The 18,233-nt window shown below is 43.4% G+C and overlaps 1 protein-coding gene across 8 annotated transcripts in view; it reads right to left on the reverse strand.

Annotated features, from left to right (window-relative positions):
* The window catches only part of CDH4 (cadherin 4), a 794,671-nt gene that overhangs the window by 151,377 nt on the left and 625,061 nt on the right, over positions 1–18,233 (reverse strand). For all 8 annotated transcript variants that reach the window (XM_081916750.1, XM_081916749.1, XM_081916748.1 and 5 more), the window contains one exon: positions 7,705–7,849. In XM_081916750.1, coding sequence (XP_081772876.1) covers positions 7,705–7,849 — 145 coding nt within the window. The remainder of the gene's footprint in view (positions 1–7,704; positions 7,850–18,233) is intronic.

The raw sequence follows: 18,233 nt of genomic DNA on the forward strand, positions 1-18,233 counted from the left end.
CCTCTGCAATTCTTGTCTGGGAATTTTGAGGGAGAATATTCTCCAGTGCCTGGCATTTTGACATCTGATGGCATTTAATAACCGATTTCAATATTTGATATGAACTGACAGTTGGTATGATGGTATTTGACAGCTGACAAACTGTGACAGGAAACATCTGACTGTCTTCAGTTTTTGATATCTATCTTGCAACAGCAGTTCGTTATTTTTGTATTAATGTAGTTAATACCTTTATCCAATTAGGTGATAGGCAGACCTTGATTTTAAAGCGTAATGTCAAATTTCAGGATTCAATTCCATCATCACTATCTACATTTCAAAACAGAAAATCTGCAAAATTTGAATGGGTTAGAACCTTGCAAATTGCTCTGTGCAAAAGCCTCTGTTGTAGGAGCTACCTTGGCATATTGCCCATTGAAACAAAGCTGAAGAGTTGCACCCAGCTTGTCTCTATAACCCTTCCCAACCCTACGTTACCCAATAAACAAACTTGTACACACTTCAATTCCCAGCATTGTTGGCTGTCAACTGTCCAGAACTTCTACTGACTAAACTTCCCCAGGAAGGGAAGTCTAGTGATCATTATTAATGTATACATGGGTAGATCTTTCAAAGTAGGGTTGAATGACCACAGATTTCAGATTATTCACCACTGTACCTTCCCTAAACATGACAATAATAATAATAATAAAAATAAAATAAAATAAAATAAAATAAAATAAAATAAAATAAAATAAAATAAAATATTATTTATATCCCGCCCTCCCAAGCCGAAGCCAGGCTCAGAGCGGCTAACAATAAAGTAACACAGCATTCTAAAATCAATTCAAAGTCAAATTAATGGCAACCATTGGGCTAGAGTTCTATGAGGATTACCAAAGGAGGGGGTCAGACTGTGCCTTGGACAAAGGCCTGCTGGAACAGCTCTGTCTTGCAGGCCTGCAGAAAGATGTCAAGTCCCGCAGGGCCCTAGTCTCTTGTGACAGAGCGTTCCACCAGATTGGGGCCACAGCCGAAAAAGCCCTGGCTCTGGTTGAGGCCTGCTTAGCCTCCCTGTGGCCCAGGACCTCCGAGATGTTTTTGTTTGAAGACTGTAATGACCCAGCCAGCAAGGTTTTCCCCATAACCTTAAGTGCATCTTTTGCATCAGTGGGCAAAAAAAGAGTTAATTGTTCTGGATAAAGAACAAACCAGAATAAAAGGACAAGGCTGAGCCAGTTGGCGCCCACACTTGCAGCTGTCAAGGCACCCATAGGCAGGACCATCTGACTGCATGACCTTGTCTTTTTCTCAAAGGCATAACATCACCATTATTGCTGTATGTGCAGAATGAGGGCTTCTCATGGCTCGGTCCCCATGAAATTTAGCAAAGGCAAGGAAGAGAAATTCAATACCCAATATAAACCTTTTAAGAGAATACAGATTAAGTAACGGGTTGGTTCTGGGGCAATACATCAAAGGAGAATGTAATTGCTTCTGAATAGGAGAGACAGTTTTGTACCCATATTACGGTTTGGGATAGATAGTAAAACAACAAGAAAGGAAAAAATCCCACCCAAGCCCATAGCTCTAACCAGAGGAGCAAGCATTTTGTAGTCAAAGGTATCCAATTCTGATTTAATAGCTTAAAGGCTTATCCGGATTTTAAACAGGAAGAAGCTGCAATTTACTCTATCTATCATCCTAATGAGCAGAGCTAGTTTAACATCTGGTAACTCTTTTCTGTATTGATTTGTTTTAGAGTAAGACACAGGAAGTTTGATTTGCCATGGAAGTGTCAAGAGGACATCAGCTCATTTCAACGTACATGTGAACTCATAGCAGTTTTTCGCCCGCTGAAATCCTGATGGAGTGTGGGATCCTTCCTGCACTAAGAGCATTTAAAGCATGCTGAAAACATCTGCATGCACCTGAACGTCAAAGGAATTATCCAAATGCATTCCAGAAACCCAGAGCTTGCTGCCAAAGCTCCTCCAAGACGTGCTCTTGTAAAATAGAGGTCTTGCAGGAGAAGGGCTTGATGTATACTATATAATCACTAAGGCTCGCTCAGGTTACTTAGTGGGTGGTCAGTGAGTTCAATCATGTCCTGAGTTTAAAAACTAATCTGAACTTACAGGCAATGTATAAATTGACGGTTATATGTTTCAATCTTTAAACACCTGCTGAAATTTTTTTTCTGTGCCAACAGGCTTATGCAGGCAATTATGGAAGCATATTTCCATAATAGGTTGGTGGTGGTTCCTGACTTTTATTTTTAATTTTTTAAATTATATAGATAGCTATAGAGATATAAAGTTGTAAACCACTTTGACAATTTTAGAAGATAGTTAGTTAGTTAGTTAGTTAGTTAGTTAGTTAGTGTGGGCATGTAAGGGCCCAATATCCAACAATTCTGTCCACAAATCATACAATCATAGAACTGCAGAAAGGCAGAATTGAAAAGGACCCCAAGGGCCATCTTGTCCAACCCCCTGCAATGCAGGAATCTCAGCTAAAGCATCAAAAAAGCAACAAGGGATGAGGCCAGGAGTGGAGGGACTCAGACTTTAGGCAGAATGTGCCCCCTTCTGGCCAGTCTGGCCATTGGCGCTCTCCCCGGGCCACACTCTGCACTGGCCTTGCTCAATAAACTCCTTGATTGCTGATCTTGGCTGGTTGTGTCCTTGAAAAGGTGACCATGCTTGTCTGGCTGGAGAGCAGAGGGGTGTGTGTGTGTGTGTGTGTGTGTGTGTGTGTGTGTGTAGAAATCTGTGACTTTTGCATGGCTGGAACACATCCTACTCTACCAACGTAAGCATGGCACTCATTGCGCCACCCATTTTTGTGGCCCCACCCACCACTCTCACGTGGCCCCAGGAAGGCTGCCCATGAGGAAATGCAGTCCTCTTCCAGCTGAAAGAAGAAGGTTAGGGCAACAGTGTTGTTAGCCCAGAAATGGAAGCAAGAAGAAATTCTGACGAAAGAAGAATGGCAGACAAATTAATGGACTATGCAGAATTAGATAAAATGACAGGAAGGATTAGAAACTTGCGGGACCAGAGATTCACAGAAGACTGGAAGAAATAGATGAACTATTTGAAGAGCAACTGTAATCAACAAATTACGCTAGTAGTAAGGAGAAATATATGAAATATCGCAAAGTAGAGAAAGAATAGAGATATTAGTTATGAGATTTAAATGTAATAGTGAAAATAAGAAATGTGTATTAAGTGAATAGATTGGAAAATTTTCAGATGTTATTGATGGAAGTAAAAAATAATAATGGTACAACATATGAAAGTCTGTTTAATTGTTGTTGAAAATGATATGTTGAAAACTAATAAAAAATATATAAAAAAGAAAGAAAGAAAATGGTTAGTCCCCTCCTAGACTAGATAAAAAAGGAGATGGCGATGTAGGCAGTAGAATGAAGCAGGCATGTGGGCTGCCCCACAACAAGCTACAGGTAAGGAAGAGCACTTTTGAATGTTGTATGAGCTTAAAAACAAAACAAACACCCCTCCATGCAGCCAACCCAAACCTTAGCACTTCTCTGAGGTAGGTTCTAGCCTGGACATTTCTGGATTTGTGTCAGGGAATGGCTGGATGAAGAAGAATAGTGGAACCTTGCCTCCCAAGAGACCTCCAGGGAGGGCTCCAAAGATGACACCTTGGAGCCTGGAGCTGGTGGTGGGTCTAAAGTGGTGTGGTTTGCTCTATCAGCTCATTCTGCTGCAGGTGTAGACCCAGTGTCAGCACAACAGCAAAACAAAGCAAAAGAGAAGAGGTGTGGACTTTCCTCCCTCAAGGCATAAGTCAAAACACTTTGTCCCTGCTACGCATTTTGGTGCCCTATTCCAATTCTTCAACCGGCAGAAAGGCAATCAATCCCAATTGCCTTTCCTCTTGTTAAAAATGGTGTCCTCCGGAGGTTTTTTATATGACAACTACCCCAGGCAATGGAGAAGTTATGACAAATGTTTGCTGACACAATCCAGGAGGCATGTGATATTTAACCCTTCCACCAGGTAAACAACAGTGGAAGACAAATTTATCAAGGGAAAACAAGCTCATTAAGTCTGCCCTGAGATCTTGATTTCACAGCACGTTCCCTACTGTTCACGAAATAACCTACATTTCTCCTAAAAAAAATACACCAAACACTGAATTCCTTCGCATTTGTTATTATTAAAGCTCCTGACAGATGAAATTTGCTGTCAATTAGCTGCCTTAAATTTGTCAGATGGACTGATTTAATGGACTAATTACTGGAAATAATTGATTTATCTCAATGCAGGTGGTCACATTTTGAAGACGATGAAGGCAACAGTTTCTCTTGACTAAGGAACATAGATAGTTTAAAAAGAGCATTTTGAAGAGCTAACAGGGGTGGATAAAAAGCGGAGACCTCACATTGCCAACAAAGGTCCGTATAGTTAAAACTATGGTTAAAACTATAGTCCATTAAATGGTTTTCCCAGTAGTGATGTATGGAAGTGAGAGCTGGACCATAAAGAAGGCTGATCACCAAATAATTGATGCTTTTGAATTATGGTGTTGGAGGAGACTCTTGAGAGTCCCATGGACTGAAAGAAGATCAAACCTCTCCATTCTTAAGGAAATCAGCCCTGAATGCTCACTGGAAGGACAGATCGTGAAGCTGAGGCTCCAATACTTTGGCCACCTCATGAGAAGAGAAGACTTCCTGGAAAAGACCCTGATGTTGGAAAAGATGGAGGGCACAAGGAGAAGGGGACGACAGAGGACAAGATGGTTGGACAGTGTTCTAGAAGCTACTAGCATGAGTTTGACCAAATTGCGGGAGGCAGTGGAAAATAGGAGTGCCTGGCGTGCTCTGGTCCATGGGGTCACGGAGAGTCGGACACGACTAAACGACTAAACAACAACAATAACAACAGGGTGGATATAAGGTACAGAAACCCTTTCACAGTGTAGCGTTTCATCATTTTTTGCTATAAAAAATGCATTTATAAATTGTGGCACGTGGGTGAGTGACAGTGGTGTGGGAAGTTTGCCAAGATAGAAAAGAGTGGTGGCAAAACTGGAGGAGTTGAGGGTTGGCATTGGCAGCCTGGAGTTCCCCTGACCCCACTGCCACCTTGGTTTTCTCCATTATGATAAGGGGAGTTCCACCAGCAGGACTGATTCCCACCTTTCACAAGCCACTACTGAAGCTTGGCTTATTGGGTTAGGTTCAAACACCTGGGAATGCATCCGGGCCCAATCTCTCTCAAAGATTGCAAATCGCTCCATTCCTTGAGCCGGTACAGAGATATTCTCCATAGAAGTTGGTCCATTTGGGCGAACTGGGCATTGTCCCACCAACCTTGGCCTGCCCTCGGCCAGCTCCCACCTGCCTGCCTTCCTCCTTACAAACAGCCCTGGCCTTAGCATCAGAGTTGACTGTGTAGAACTCTGCAGGGAGGAGAATGAGCACAAAAGAAGGATTAATTGGCTCTGCCTGTCACTGGCTCCAGTACTAGTTACTGTTGGTTCTCCTTGCCTTCTGCCCTATCAGTCCCAATGGGTATCCGCCATGACTGGATGCTCCGAATCACTGATTTTCAACTGATGGGGAGTAATCCAAGATCTAAGTCCTGCCTAACTTACATTGAATTGCATTACTTGCTATCTGAGACCCAGAAGTGGTTCATGCCCCAGCCTAAGCTGCTTTATGCAAGTTTCAGCTACATCATTTCTTCGGTTTTGTTTTTTAATTTCCTTCTGCATTTTAATGAGAGGGGAAAAGAGAGAAGCAGAAAAAGAGGGAAAGCCTCGAATCATAGACCAGGAAGGGAGAAATTAGGCTGTCTAAACTAGGATTTTGTGTGATGCAGGAAATCCAAGGGAGTCAATGCATCTCCAACAAATGGCCATTCAGCCTGTGTTCAACTGACGGAAAACTCACCATATTTCCAGGTGATTGCCTCCATAGTTGAACTGCAAGGACAGGAATGGTCAATGTGGTGCTCTGCATATGTTTGGGTCACTCCAGATTTTGCTGTATTACATATTCCATAATCCCTGACCTTTGGCCATGCAGGTGGGACTGTTGGAAGCTGTACTTCCAACAGCTGGAGGGAATTGCATTAAGTTACCTGGCTCAATGAAAGTCCTTTAGGAAATGAACTTTTGCATGGAAGTCAAAGGTAGGGGCTACTCAGCACTAGGCACAGGTCAATGTGTCCGTTTTGGCTTCTGTCAGTTTCTTGGTTTCCAGTATTATTCTCAGTTCTACATGAGTTTGCCAAAATAATAATAATAATAATAATAATAATAATAATAATAATAATAATCCTCTCAAAAATTCAACAACACTTTAGTGTGGATTTCTCCTAATAAACACATTTTTTATTTGCAGTTTCCCCAAATTTTTATTTTTTTATTTTTTGCAAATCAGTGTTTCCTAATATAATACATTTTCATGAATATATCCATTTTTATGCACATTTCACCCTAGTATATGCATTTTTGTATACATGACTTGGCCAGAGAACCACATTGTAAAATTTGGAGAAGTGTGGATTTCAAAGGCTGCCTCTGTTTCAGTTTTCAGAAAGTGCAAATTAGGTACATTTGCCTTCAAATGCAAACTGAATCAAATACCTCCCCACCCCTAGTCAGCGCACACAGACCCCAGAGTTACTTAGTACAGCTCATGCAGAGCTTGTCTGAAACCCAGGGCAGGAGTCTTGAGCATGAGATGTGCTGCCTCAGCACTGCCGCCTAATCTGATCTGATGCTACACACAAGTATGCAGTAACTCAGGTCCAGATTTTACTATTGAAGACTTGCAGTGCATATAAAAAAGGTAAAAGGTAAAGGACCCCTGGATGATTAAGTCCAGTCAAAGGCGACTATGGGGTCACGGTGCTCATCTTTCTTTCAGGCCAAGGGAGCTGGTGTTTGTCCACAGACAGTTTTCCAGGTCATGTGGCCAGCATGACTAAACCACTTCTGGAGCAACAGGACACCGTGACAGAAACCAGAGCACACAGAAACGCTGTTTACCTTCCCACTGCAGTGGTACCTATTTATCTACTTGCACTGGCATGCTTTCAAACTGCTAGGTTGGCAGGAGCTGAGACAGAGCAGCAGGAGCTCACCCCATCACAGGGATTCGAACCGCCGACCTTCTGATTGGCAAGCCCAAGAGGCTCAGTGGTTTAGACCACAGCACTACCCCCATCCCTTGCAGTGCATATGGACAGGCATGGACCTTTTGCCCATCACCGTTTCATCCATTACATCATTGGTCTGCTGGGAGGCAAGGAGCATTCACGGCATATCAGTTTAAGTCCAGTGATGCCCCCAGCCAGCTTAGCCCTCCGAAGCCCAGGGCAAGTGTACCCCTGCCTCTGTATGGGTCTGGCCTGTGCTTTGGGCTTGTAATTGCATTACTTGCTATCTGAGACCCAGAAGTGGTTCACGCCCAGGGCTCTTGACTTATAGCATCTATTTCCTTGCACTAAAAAAAACGTTGTTTTTATGATTTGGAGTGAACGAACCCAAAGCTGTTCAAAGGCTGAATGTGTCAACTGCTCTGGAATTCCTCCACACCCCCTCCTGTTCTTTAATGGACACTCTACATAGAAATAAACAACAATGCCTAACATCCAAGGATGGGCAAGGGAAACAATATAAAACAGCACTTTATTATCTAAAGACTTGCAGCAGTTCCACGGGCAATTCCTACCGTACCTGGTTTGGATCCTTCATCAACGGATCCGTTATAGACTTGGTTTATGAACTCTGGCCTGTTGTCATTCATGTCAATAACGTAGATGTAGAGATCAATGGGGTTCTCTACTTTGTTTCCATTCATATCCACTGCATGCGCTCGAAGCTGTTAAGAAAAAGAGAGGAAGGGAAAAACCACGTCAGTAATGGGATTCAGCACTCGGCGAGGCTATGTGTCATCTTCTGTCATTTAGACTCTTCGACAACATTAGGATTTATAACTGTCATAATAATGGAAAGTTTCTATGGGGTTTTCAATAGCAAAGCTATCCAGCTGATTTTGGTATGCATAATAATATGAACCTTGAAGTTGTGCTGCAGTTTTAGCAGCTTGCTTGAATTTCTGTGTTCTGGACAAACCTCATGAGTGGTGCAGCTGTACATATGACAAAAGCTGCTTTTTCTATAAAAGAGAAAAAGGAAGAGGAAGATATATTGACTTTCTTTAAGCAAATCCCATCATAGTAATGGGGAAACCTGACCTCATTTCTTGAAAGTTCCACTGGATTTGCACTAAACTCTAAGTGTGCGGTATCAGTTTTGGGTGATGCTATCTGGGCTTTGGATTTCTCAAAAAACGGAGGACACATTGTCATACTTTGAAGTCCTGTTGGGACCCGAGGGTTCTTCATCCTTCCTCCTGGTTTCTGTATGGCAGAGTTACACTCTGGCAGCCTCACCAGTAGGTTACTTAGTCTCTCAGGCCACTGCATCAACAAATGTCCATGCACAGGAGAGCGGCAAATGCCTTTATAGAGACAGATTTTTTTATTTCTGCAGCCCAAACCCAGAAACGATAAAGGCAAAAGCAGTCAATCAAGAAGAACAGAAAACCTCCGGAACTTTTTTCTCTGCCAAGCCGTTATCAATACAAATATTAAGAACACATCATTTCTTCAGAACCACCATCTGTTTTTTCATCCTAAAAAACCTATCTTCCATTTTCTCAGATGATTACTCATTGTTCTGTCTATTTATGTAGGTAGGTTTTTTTTTTAAAAAAAATCTTTTTCCTGTTCCTAGTGGGCCATTTTTGTGGTTATTCACACTGATACTAAAAATGATTGAACACAGCATGCCATTTCAGCTGAGGACTCAACAACTAATTGCAAATAAATAACGTGTTGTTGTAGGGATGTGGAGGAGAACTTTGTACAGTCCTTTTAAAAAAATAAAAAATGAACTGGTCTAATTTTCACCTCCTGGATGGGGATACATGAATCAGAACAATTACTATCCTTCCAAGAGTCCACTTCTCTGAATGTTGCAATACAGTTCTTGGCTTAAACAATTTAAAAGTCCATCTTTTAAGATAAAATCTGCTTCAAAACCATGTATTTTAGAAACCAAATTTTGTGCAGGTTTAATCCTGAAATGGGATGAAATGGATTTGGGAATAAACACATGCAAATCTGATGTGTACTGGAAAGAAACTGACCTTCCCATTTCCACTGATAATGATAATAATGATAATAATGATAATAATGATGATGATGATGATGATAATAATAATAATAATAGTAATAATAATAAATAATTTATTTATACCCCGCCCATCTGGCTGGGACCCCCCAGCCACTCTGGGCGGCTTCCAACAAAACACTAAAATACAATAACCTATTAAACATTAAAAGCTTCCCTAAACAGGGCTGCCTTCAGATATCTTCTAAAAGTTTGGTAGTTATTTTTCTCTTTGACATCTGGTAGGAGGGCGTTCCACAGGGTGGGCGCCATTACTGAGAAGGCCTTCTGCCTGGTTCCCTGTAACTTGGCTTCTTGCAGTGAGGGAACCACCAGAAGGCCCTCGGCGCTGGACCTCAGTGTCCGGGCAGAACGATGGAGGTGGAGACGCTCCTTCAGGTATACTGGACTGAGGCCGTTTAGGGCTGATGCAGAAATATCTGCATGTGAGCAGCCCAACATGCACCACCTTTGTAGTGTGGGAGCTTCTACTTCCACAGCTCCTTCAAATGCCATGAAGGCGATATCAGGAAAATCCTGCTCGTGCTGCTCCTATCCAAGTGGCTTCAGGGGGAAGGAAGGATCATTAAAGAGGAGAGGCTCTGGAAGAATGAGAAGACTGGTGGGAAAGGCATCCCCCTACCTTCTCCTGTGAAGATGCTGCTGCTGAGTGCCCCCCTTTTCTCCTTTCTCAGCCTTGTCACTCACACTTGCTTCTTCTTCCTGCCTGATGCCCCTCTCCACTGAAAGCCCCAAATGGCTCTGGGCTCTCAACCTGCAATCTGGGACCCAGATCTCTCCAAATAGGTCCACTTTGGCTCAGGGCTCACCAGATAAATCTGGTGACCAGCCCTTCTGATTATATACCGTCCAACACGTTGAGGCTGAAAACCAGGACCTGCGTCTTCCAGGCCACTCTCCCACACAAGTCATGTGACCCTTGTGAGAGCATAAAGCCCAAAAACGTGTGGTTTTGGGTTCCGGGCTCTCGTGAGAGATATCACACATACAGGATGACCTGATTTAATCAGGGCAGTTGAGGGGTATGTGGTTAGTAATGCAACCTTGAGTGTACTGACTTCCAAGAAAATTCCATTGAGAGCAATGACACTTCTGGATATAAGCAGGTCTGGAATTTGTTTAGTAAGTCCTCATAATGAAGTACTGCCATGCTACTGAACTGTCTCCACATCCATGGTACACATTTTAAGGTTGCACAACTGACAGTGTGTAGTAGGTTCTAAGCATGGATGGGCCACAATGGTACTAAGATGTTCGGTATTTTAATTTTAGGACCTTCCCTTGCATTTCCCTTTTACCTTGTTCCATTTTCTTTCAGATTTTGTTCAATGAGTTTGCAGCTCTTTCTTGGGGAGATACAGCCAAACGACACCAATCAAGAGCATATACAAACACTTAACAAATATATTGGATGTCTTGAATTCCATTGCGAATCACTTTGCTTACACTGAATCCGAGCTGGCATTCTCTTGTCCATTTGCCAACATTTAATGCAAATTTAGCTCACAGGCTACATAATTTACTGTCACAAGATGGCCAACTTTAAAAGGGGTTTAGACAAATTTATGGGAAATAAGACCATCAAGGGCTGTCAGCTATCATGGCCATGTGATACCTCCAGCATCAAAGGCAGTAGGCCTCTGAATTCCAGTTGTTGGGCAGCACAAGTGAAGAAAATGCTGTTGCATTGAGGTTCTGATTGAAGCCTTCCCCTGGACACCTGGTTAGCCACTGTGAGAACAGAATGCTGGACTAGATGGGCCATTGAGCTGATCCAGGAGGTTCTTCTGGTCCTGAGTTTGGATAAATCCATTTGGAGCTCTCTCTAGTCTGTTCAGAATTTCAGCCTTTGAAAAAGGCTGGTTTCACCTGCAAAGTTGCCCACTTCACATTCTATCCCTGACCCTGAAACATTTTATAAATACGCTAAATAATATTAACAGGAGGGGAAAAACACACACACCTTTATGTTCTTTTCCCTTGGTTGTGAAAGGTTATCCATTTATTCCTAACCTCTTGTTTTAAAATCCATTAACTAGAATGGTAGGAGCTCTGTTTTTCTCATCCCAACATTGCTATGTTTCTTCAGGGTTCTTTGTTGAGGAATTTGTTAAAAGGAAAGGTTAAAAATCTAGCGAAGGGAAGCATCCCTTTGCAGAAGCCATGCTGCCTTTTCCTAAGCAAGGCTTATTTTTCTAAAGGTTTAACAATTCTAGTCTTAATCATGCTTTCGACTGATTTACTAGAGACAGAAGTTAGGTTGACATGCCTGTAATTTCTTGGATCCCACCTGGCTACTTTTATAAATTGGTTTTACTTTGGCTACCTTCCAGTCAATGGGTTAAGAAGGTATTTTTTATGGAGAAGTTGCATATTTTAGTTAATAGTTCAGCAGTTTCATATCTTAGCTCTTCAATAATCCTCAAATGCCACCAATTCTCCATGACTTGTTATTTTTAAATGTCATCCTTTGTCACCTCTATTTGACACAGTTCTTTTGACGCATTATCTGAGGGGGGGGGGAGTGGTTTTCTGCACATATTTCCCCAGCGTGTCTTGATGTGAAAACACAGGAACACAATTCACTCCATTTCTCTTCCATTTCCCCCTCTTCCCAGGCCATGCTCCTCTCCCCAGATCATACCCCTCACCAGCCTTGCTCTGCATCATTCTTGAATGCTTTTGCCTGGCTGGAATCTGCCCTTGAACTGGGATAACATCTCTTGCTTACTGGGGTGGAGGTGTACATGTAGAGACTTAGGGACATAGGAAACTGCCTGATACTGAGTCAGATCATTGGCCTATCCAGATCAGTATTGTTTTTGCTTGGTGGCAGTGGTCCTTCAGGGTTCCATCCATAATTCCTTCTCACCTCTACCTGAAGATGCTGGAGAATCAATCTCGGTCCCAGTAGGGCCTTCTCAGTGATGGTTCTGACCTGGTGGAATGCTCTGTCCCATTAGACCAGGGCCCTGCAGGATTTAACTTCCTTCCACAGGGCCTGTAAGACAGAGCTATTCTGTCTGGCTTTCAATTTGAACTTAGCCTGATCTCCCCCCCCTTCCTTCCCCCCTCCCATTTTTATGAAGATTACCCACTCTAGGATCCCATAGCTAATTCTCCCCTGGTCTCGTCGCTGGCCCAAATAGGACTAATTTAGCAAGCTAGGCCTGATGATCATTTGATGTTTATTGGATGGATTCCGCCCCCCTAAATTGATTTTTGATTTTTGAATTTATTGTTATTCATGTTTTATAGTGTATTTTATGCTGGTTTTTGTTGCATCAATTAAGTGTTTTAAATTTGTTGTTAGCAGCCCTGAGCCCAGTTTTATGAACCGGGAAGGGTGGGGTATAAATAATTTTTTTTTACTATGATGATGATGATGATGATGATGATGATTATATTTTATTTTTATTAAGTTTGTATACTACCCTTCATTCCAAGATGGCAGGGTGGTTCACAGCACAAAAATACAACATAAAAATATGAACAAAAGCAAACCAATAACCCTCCTTTCACAGACACATTTAAAATGCTGTAGAATGTTCATCAACCAAAGGCCTTGTTGAAGACAAACGTTTTTGCCTGGTGCCTAAAGATATGTAATGAAGGCTCCAGGCGAGCCTCCTTGGGAAGAGTATTTGACAAGTGGGGAGCCACTGCAGAAAAGGCCCATTCACATGTTGCCAACACCTTGTGGTGGAGTCTCATGAAGGGCCTCAGATTATGATTGCAGGGTTTGGGCCGGATTACATAGGTTTACATTATGGTGCTGGAGGAGACTCTTGAGAGTCCCATGGACTGCAAGAAGATCAAACCTATCCATTCTGAAGGAAATCAGCCCTGAGTGCTCACTGGAAGGACAGATCCTGAAGCTGAGGCTCCAATACTTTGGCCACCTCATGAGAAGAGAAGACTCCCTGGAAAACACCCTGATGTTGGGAAAGATGGAGGGCACAAGGAGAAGGGGACGACAGAGGAGGAGATGGTTGGACAGTGTTCTCGAAGCTACCAGCATGAGTTTGACCAAACTGCGGGAGGCAGTGGAAGACAGGAGTACCTGGCGTGCTCTGGTCCAGGGGGTCACGAAAAGTCGGACATGACTAAATGACTAAACAACAACAACAACATCACAGGGAGAGGCAGTCCTTGAGGTATTGCAGTTCTGAGCCATTTAAGTCTTTACAGACAAAAACCAGCCCATTGAATCGGGCTCAGAAACTAATTGGCAGCCAGTGCAGTTGGGCCAGGATCGTTGTAATATGCTCAAACTGTTTTGCCCTGGTGAGCAACCTGGCCACTGAATTCTGCACCAGCTGAAGTTTCCGAACCGTTTTCAGAGGCAGCCCCACACCTAACATATTGCAGTAATCTAACCTAGAGGTTTCTAGAGCACAGATAACAGAAGTTAGGTTTTCCTGTGCAGGTAGGGGTATAGCTGGGTCACCAGCTGGAGCTGACGGAATATGCACAAAATTCACATTTAAATACCTATTCTTAGAAAGTATGCATTTCTGAAAGTATTTATTCTCAAATTGTGCCTTAATATTTTTTGAAAATATTTTTTTGAGTGGCGATCTGCACTGGAGGTGTGAAAGGCAGTGAACACCTGAGGCTGCAAGCCCATACGTGTCTTCTCAGAAGTAAGACTGACTGAATTGAGTGGGGCTTACTCTTACGTAGGTGAGATTACAATTACAGCCATAGTTTTGATTTGGGTTGGTTTTTTCCTGCAAATTCCTCCCGAAACAGCATGAAACGCCATTGCTCCATGGGAAGGGGGTTGTTCTATGTTCATTCAAGGTGCACAATATCAAGTAGATAACTGCTCAGGCTGTGATAAGCTGGATACACAATTTCAGAAACGTTAAAGGGGGAAAAGTTGGGGGAATGAAAGCAGACCACAATCCTCGGACCACACAGTAAGATGCTTTTAAATGTATATTTAAAGCAAACTTTCTAAATGGAGATTCTGATCCCAGTAGCTACTTGTCTTGGGTTTGAAATTGTTTTTTTTATCCATGTAATTGCTTTATCTGTTTTTATAGATGTAGTGGTTTTGAATTGTTCTTACATACCCACTTGCTTTATCTAAGCATTTTGTGAAAATGTGCTTTGAGATGTGTCACGAGTAGAGACTTATTAATCAAATAAATAGATGGATGGATAGATAGATAGATGATAGATAGATAGATAGATAGATAGATGATAGATAGATGATAGATATAGATAGATAGATAGATAGATAGATAGATAGATGATAGATAGATGATAGATAGATAGATAGATGATAGATAGATAGATAGATAGATAGATAGATAGATAGATAGATAGATAGATAGCCTGGTGGGTTTGTAAGGACATTCCATTAAAAATCCACCTGGAAGCAGGGCAGAATGGGTTGAGTCCTGTTCCCTCTGAGAACTGGGATGGACCAGATTACAGTGTGTCCCTCCTTCCCTAGAACTGATTTGCAAATCCATGTGGAAAGCTCAGATCAGGTTAGTTCATATCGGTATCCGCAAAGACTATATTTGCCAAGCATCCTTCACCGGAACCTCTGCTTGGGGAATCCCCACTTGCCAGCCCAGCTCTTGACACAAATGTGCCATTAAACAGATGTGTCAACCAGGGCTTGTCTGCGTGTATCACGGCAGCAGCTTTAAGTGAGATTACGAGACACTTGCTCGCTGAATTGCTTTTTGCTCGAGTGCAAACCGCGAGCGAATGCATATGTATGTGGGGCAGTGCAGGCGACACGCCGATAGGCTTACAGTGCAAAGAAATTACTTAACTCCTGGAGATTTCAAAGAAGAGCTATCAAATATAATTAAAACTTTGTCTGGGAAAGGAGGGAAGGACGGGGAGGCAGATGTGAAAGGATGAGATATCTGCTTTGCTCTCTGCTTTATCTCAGAAAGGAGGTGTTTTTTTCTGAGCTGGAGATAGAGGAAAGAAGGAATCCATCGCCATTTCAGTTTGAAGATAATAACTTTAATTCTAGCTGAGAATTACTTTTCCCCCCACCCCAAGGGCAATCTGCCCTTTGCCCTTTGACATTATTGAATAGCTGCATCTAACACAAGTGGGGATTGCTAAGCAGGGAAGCAGCAAAGCTGTAAATACACAGGTGAGGAATGGACGTATCATACATATTTCATTATTTTAGAATTACAAAGTACAAAATATACATTTAAGGACTAAAAATGAGGCTCGGTTTCTTCTTTGTCTTTTTTTAACAAATGCAATAAATGCACTCTTGTCATGGTGGACAACCAGATACCACTGGGAAGCCCACAAGTAGAACTTGAGCCCAATGGTAATTTCCCCAGTTTCAATTCCCTAAAACTGACATTCAGAGACACACTGCCTCCAACAATAGAAGTGGAACGTAGCTATCAGAGTTAGTAGCCTCAACCTCCATGAATATGTCTGATTCTCTCCTAAACTTACCCAAGCTCATCTTATAGGAGTGAACACCATCGTTTAACTCTGTGCTGTTCAGGACTGAAGGGCAAACTAGGTGGCAGGATGACGGACCAAACTAGAAGTCAGGACCAAAGATTGAGCAAGGCTGCAGAAGCACACGAGGGCACAAGTGTCAGGAATGAGACAGCTCTCAGTGAAGATTTGCAGTTGGCTGCAAATCGCAGCCAGGAACAGAGAAGCTCAGAGGTTAATCAGGCTGAGCAAAGGATACAGCAGTTAGAGGCAACTCCTCTGGGCAATGGAATGCAGATTGCCAAGGGAACATTGGAGAGCGGGCTGGAAGACAGCCAAAACTCTCCAGACATGCAAAAAGGCACGAGCTTACACAGTGACAGCTTGTCAGGACAGGAAGAGGCTGGAGCTGAGCCAATCAGCCCCCGATAGAATGTTAGACAGGAAGCAGAGCAAGAGATGTAAAGTACGTAAGTTCAGTATCTTCTGTCAAAACCGGAAGCAGTCTTCAGAAGGGTCACCATGATTGATAATGCTGGCGGCTTGTTAGGGCCGTCTGGAGATTTCTGTTTGTTGTTGCAATAAATCTTCCTTTTAAATTACCATATTTTTCGCCCTATAAGACCCACTTTCCCCCCTCCAATAATGAAGGGGAAATGTGTGTGCGTCCTATGAGGTGAATGCAGGCTTTTGCTGAAGCTATCGGCAAGCCTGGGGAGCCCGCGGGAGTTCCCGCAGGGCTCCCTAGGCTTGCGGAGAGCTGCCTGCATCCCAAAGCCTGGGGTGCGCAGCGGAGTGCACCCCGGGCTTTGGGCAGATATCTGCAATCCTGGGGAGACTGGCGCGACTTCCCGCCGGGCTCCCTAGGCTTGCGGATAGCAGCCTGTTCGGGGGCTGGGGTCGGGGGAAGCTCGGGCTTCCCCAGCCCCGCACCTGGGGGGGAATTCCCCCCCTTTATTTCCCCCCCCAAAAAAACTAGGTGTGCCCTATGGGCCGGTGTGCCCTATGGGGCGAAAAATACGGTAACTACGCTTGCTGTGTTATCTGAAGATTTATTTATTGCTCAGATAAGCCTTGGCGTCCAGCCCGCTTCGGCTGCGCAGTTCTGCTAGGCCTCCGGACTTCAAAGGCCACATTCCAAAGGCTCTGAGCAAACGCAGAGTTTAACGCAGCGGTCAGAGAAAGCTGCAAGCTCCAATGCTTTCTTCAGTGTGCTTAAATAAAATCCACTCAGGATATTAGCAGCTAGAAGCAGTTTTTATTTACAGCAGACTATCCATTGTCTATCACAGCGAACAACATCGTGAAAACACGTCCTCTCTCCTCAAAAGTGAAAGTAGAGAGAAAGAACAAAGGCTGGAGACTCTCGGAAATGATGCATAGTCTCCTCCCTCCCAACCTGTAGGCAGGGCATACACTCTGAACTGTTTAACCCTATAAGCTCAGGTTCTCCTCACATTATCAAGCCGGGAACCTGGACTCATGACATCAAGCTAGGCTCAGGAGAACCCGTGAGCTCATTTTGTACTCCTTGCTATCCAGATGTGGCCCAAATGCCCACCCCCTGGGAGGTGGAGTCAGTACAAGCCCCAAAGGTGCTACCTGCAGTTCAGTAGTTTGCCACATGGGAACAGTTGCACATGGATGCATTAGAGCAGGTAGCAGGATGGCTGATTTTTGTCTCTCTGAACCACAGACCTCTGTAGCACATTGCAGGCTACTTTTGAAGCTCAAGCTACATGGGGTTCAGTTGCAACAATCTTAGCTATGCACCTAACTGTACTGCCACCACAGGCCTGATTTGCCTTGTTGGGGCAATGGACATACCCTCCAACATTTCTTCAGTGAAAATACAGTGGTGCCTCGCAAGACGAAATTAACCCGTTCCGTGAGGCTCTTCGTATAGCGTTTTTTTCGTCTTGCGAAGCAAGCCCATTGACAGCTTAGCGGATTAGCGCTATTAGCGGTTTAGCGGCTTTTAGCGATCAGCTGTTAAGCGGCTTATCAGCGGATCAGCTGATCTTAGCGGCTTAGGAAAAGGGGGGGGAGGGAAAAAAACCCGCAGGAACTCGCAAGACATTTTCGTCTTGCGAAGCAAGCCCATAGGGAAATTCGTTTTGCAAAGCGCCTCCAAAACAGAAAACCCTTTTGTCTAGCGGGTTTTCCGTCTTGCAAGGCGTTCGTCTTGCGGGGCACCACTGTAGGGGTGTCCTATTCAACAACAGCAACAACAACAACAACTCTGGGTGGCTTCCAACATATATAAAAACATACTAAAACATTAAACAGACTTCCCTATACAGTGTCATCTTCACATGTCTTCTAAAGGTTGTATAGTTATTTATCTCCTTGGCTTGGGGTGTGTGTCAAATAACGCCATACCTTCCTACATATCTCCTATGAAAATAGGGATGTTCTAAGGAAAAGCAGGACATTCTGGGATCAAATCAGAAACTGAGGCTGTAAATCCGGGACCGTCCCTGAAAATAGGGACACTTGGAGGGTCCGAATGGAGGCAGCAGACAACACTGGAACTCAGGGGGAAGGGAGACAACTTAGTGGCA

The sequence above is a fragment of the Podarcis melisellensis genome (assembly GCF_964234715.1).
Source record: "Podarcis melisellensis genome assembly, chromosome: 6".
NCBI lineage: Eukaryota > Metazoa > Chordata > Lepidosauria > Squamata > Lacertidae > Podarcis > Podarcis melisellensis.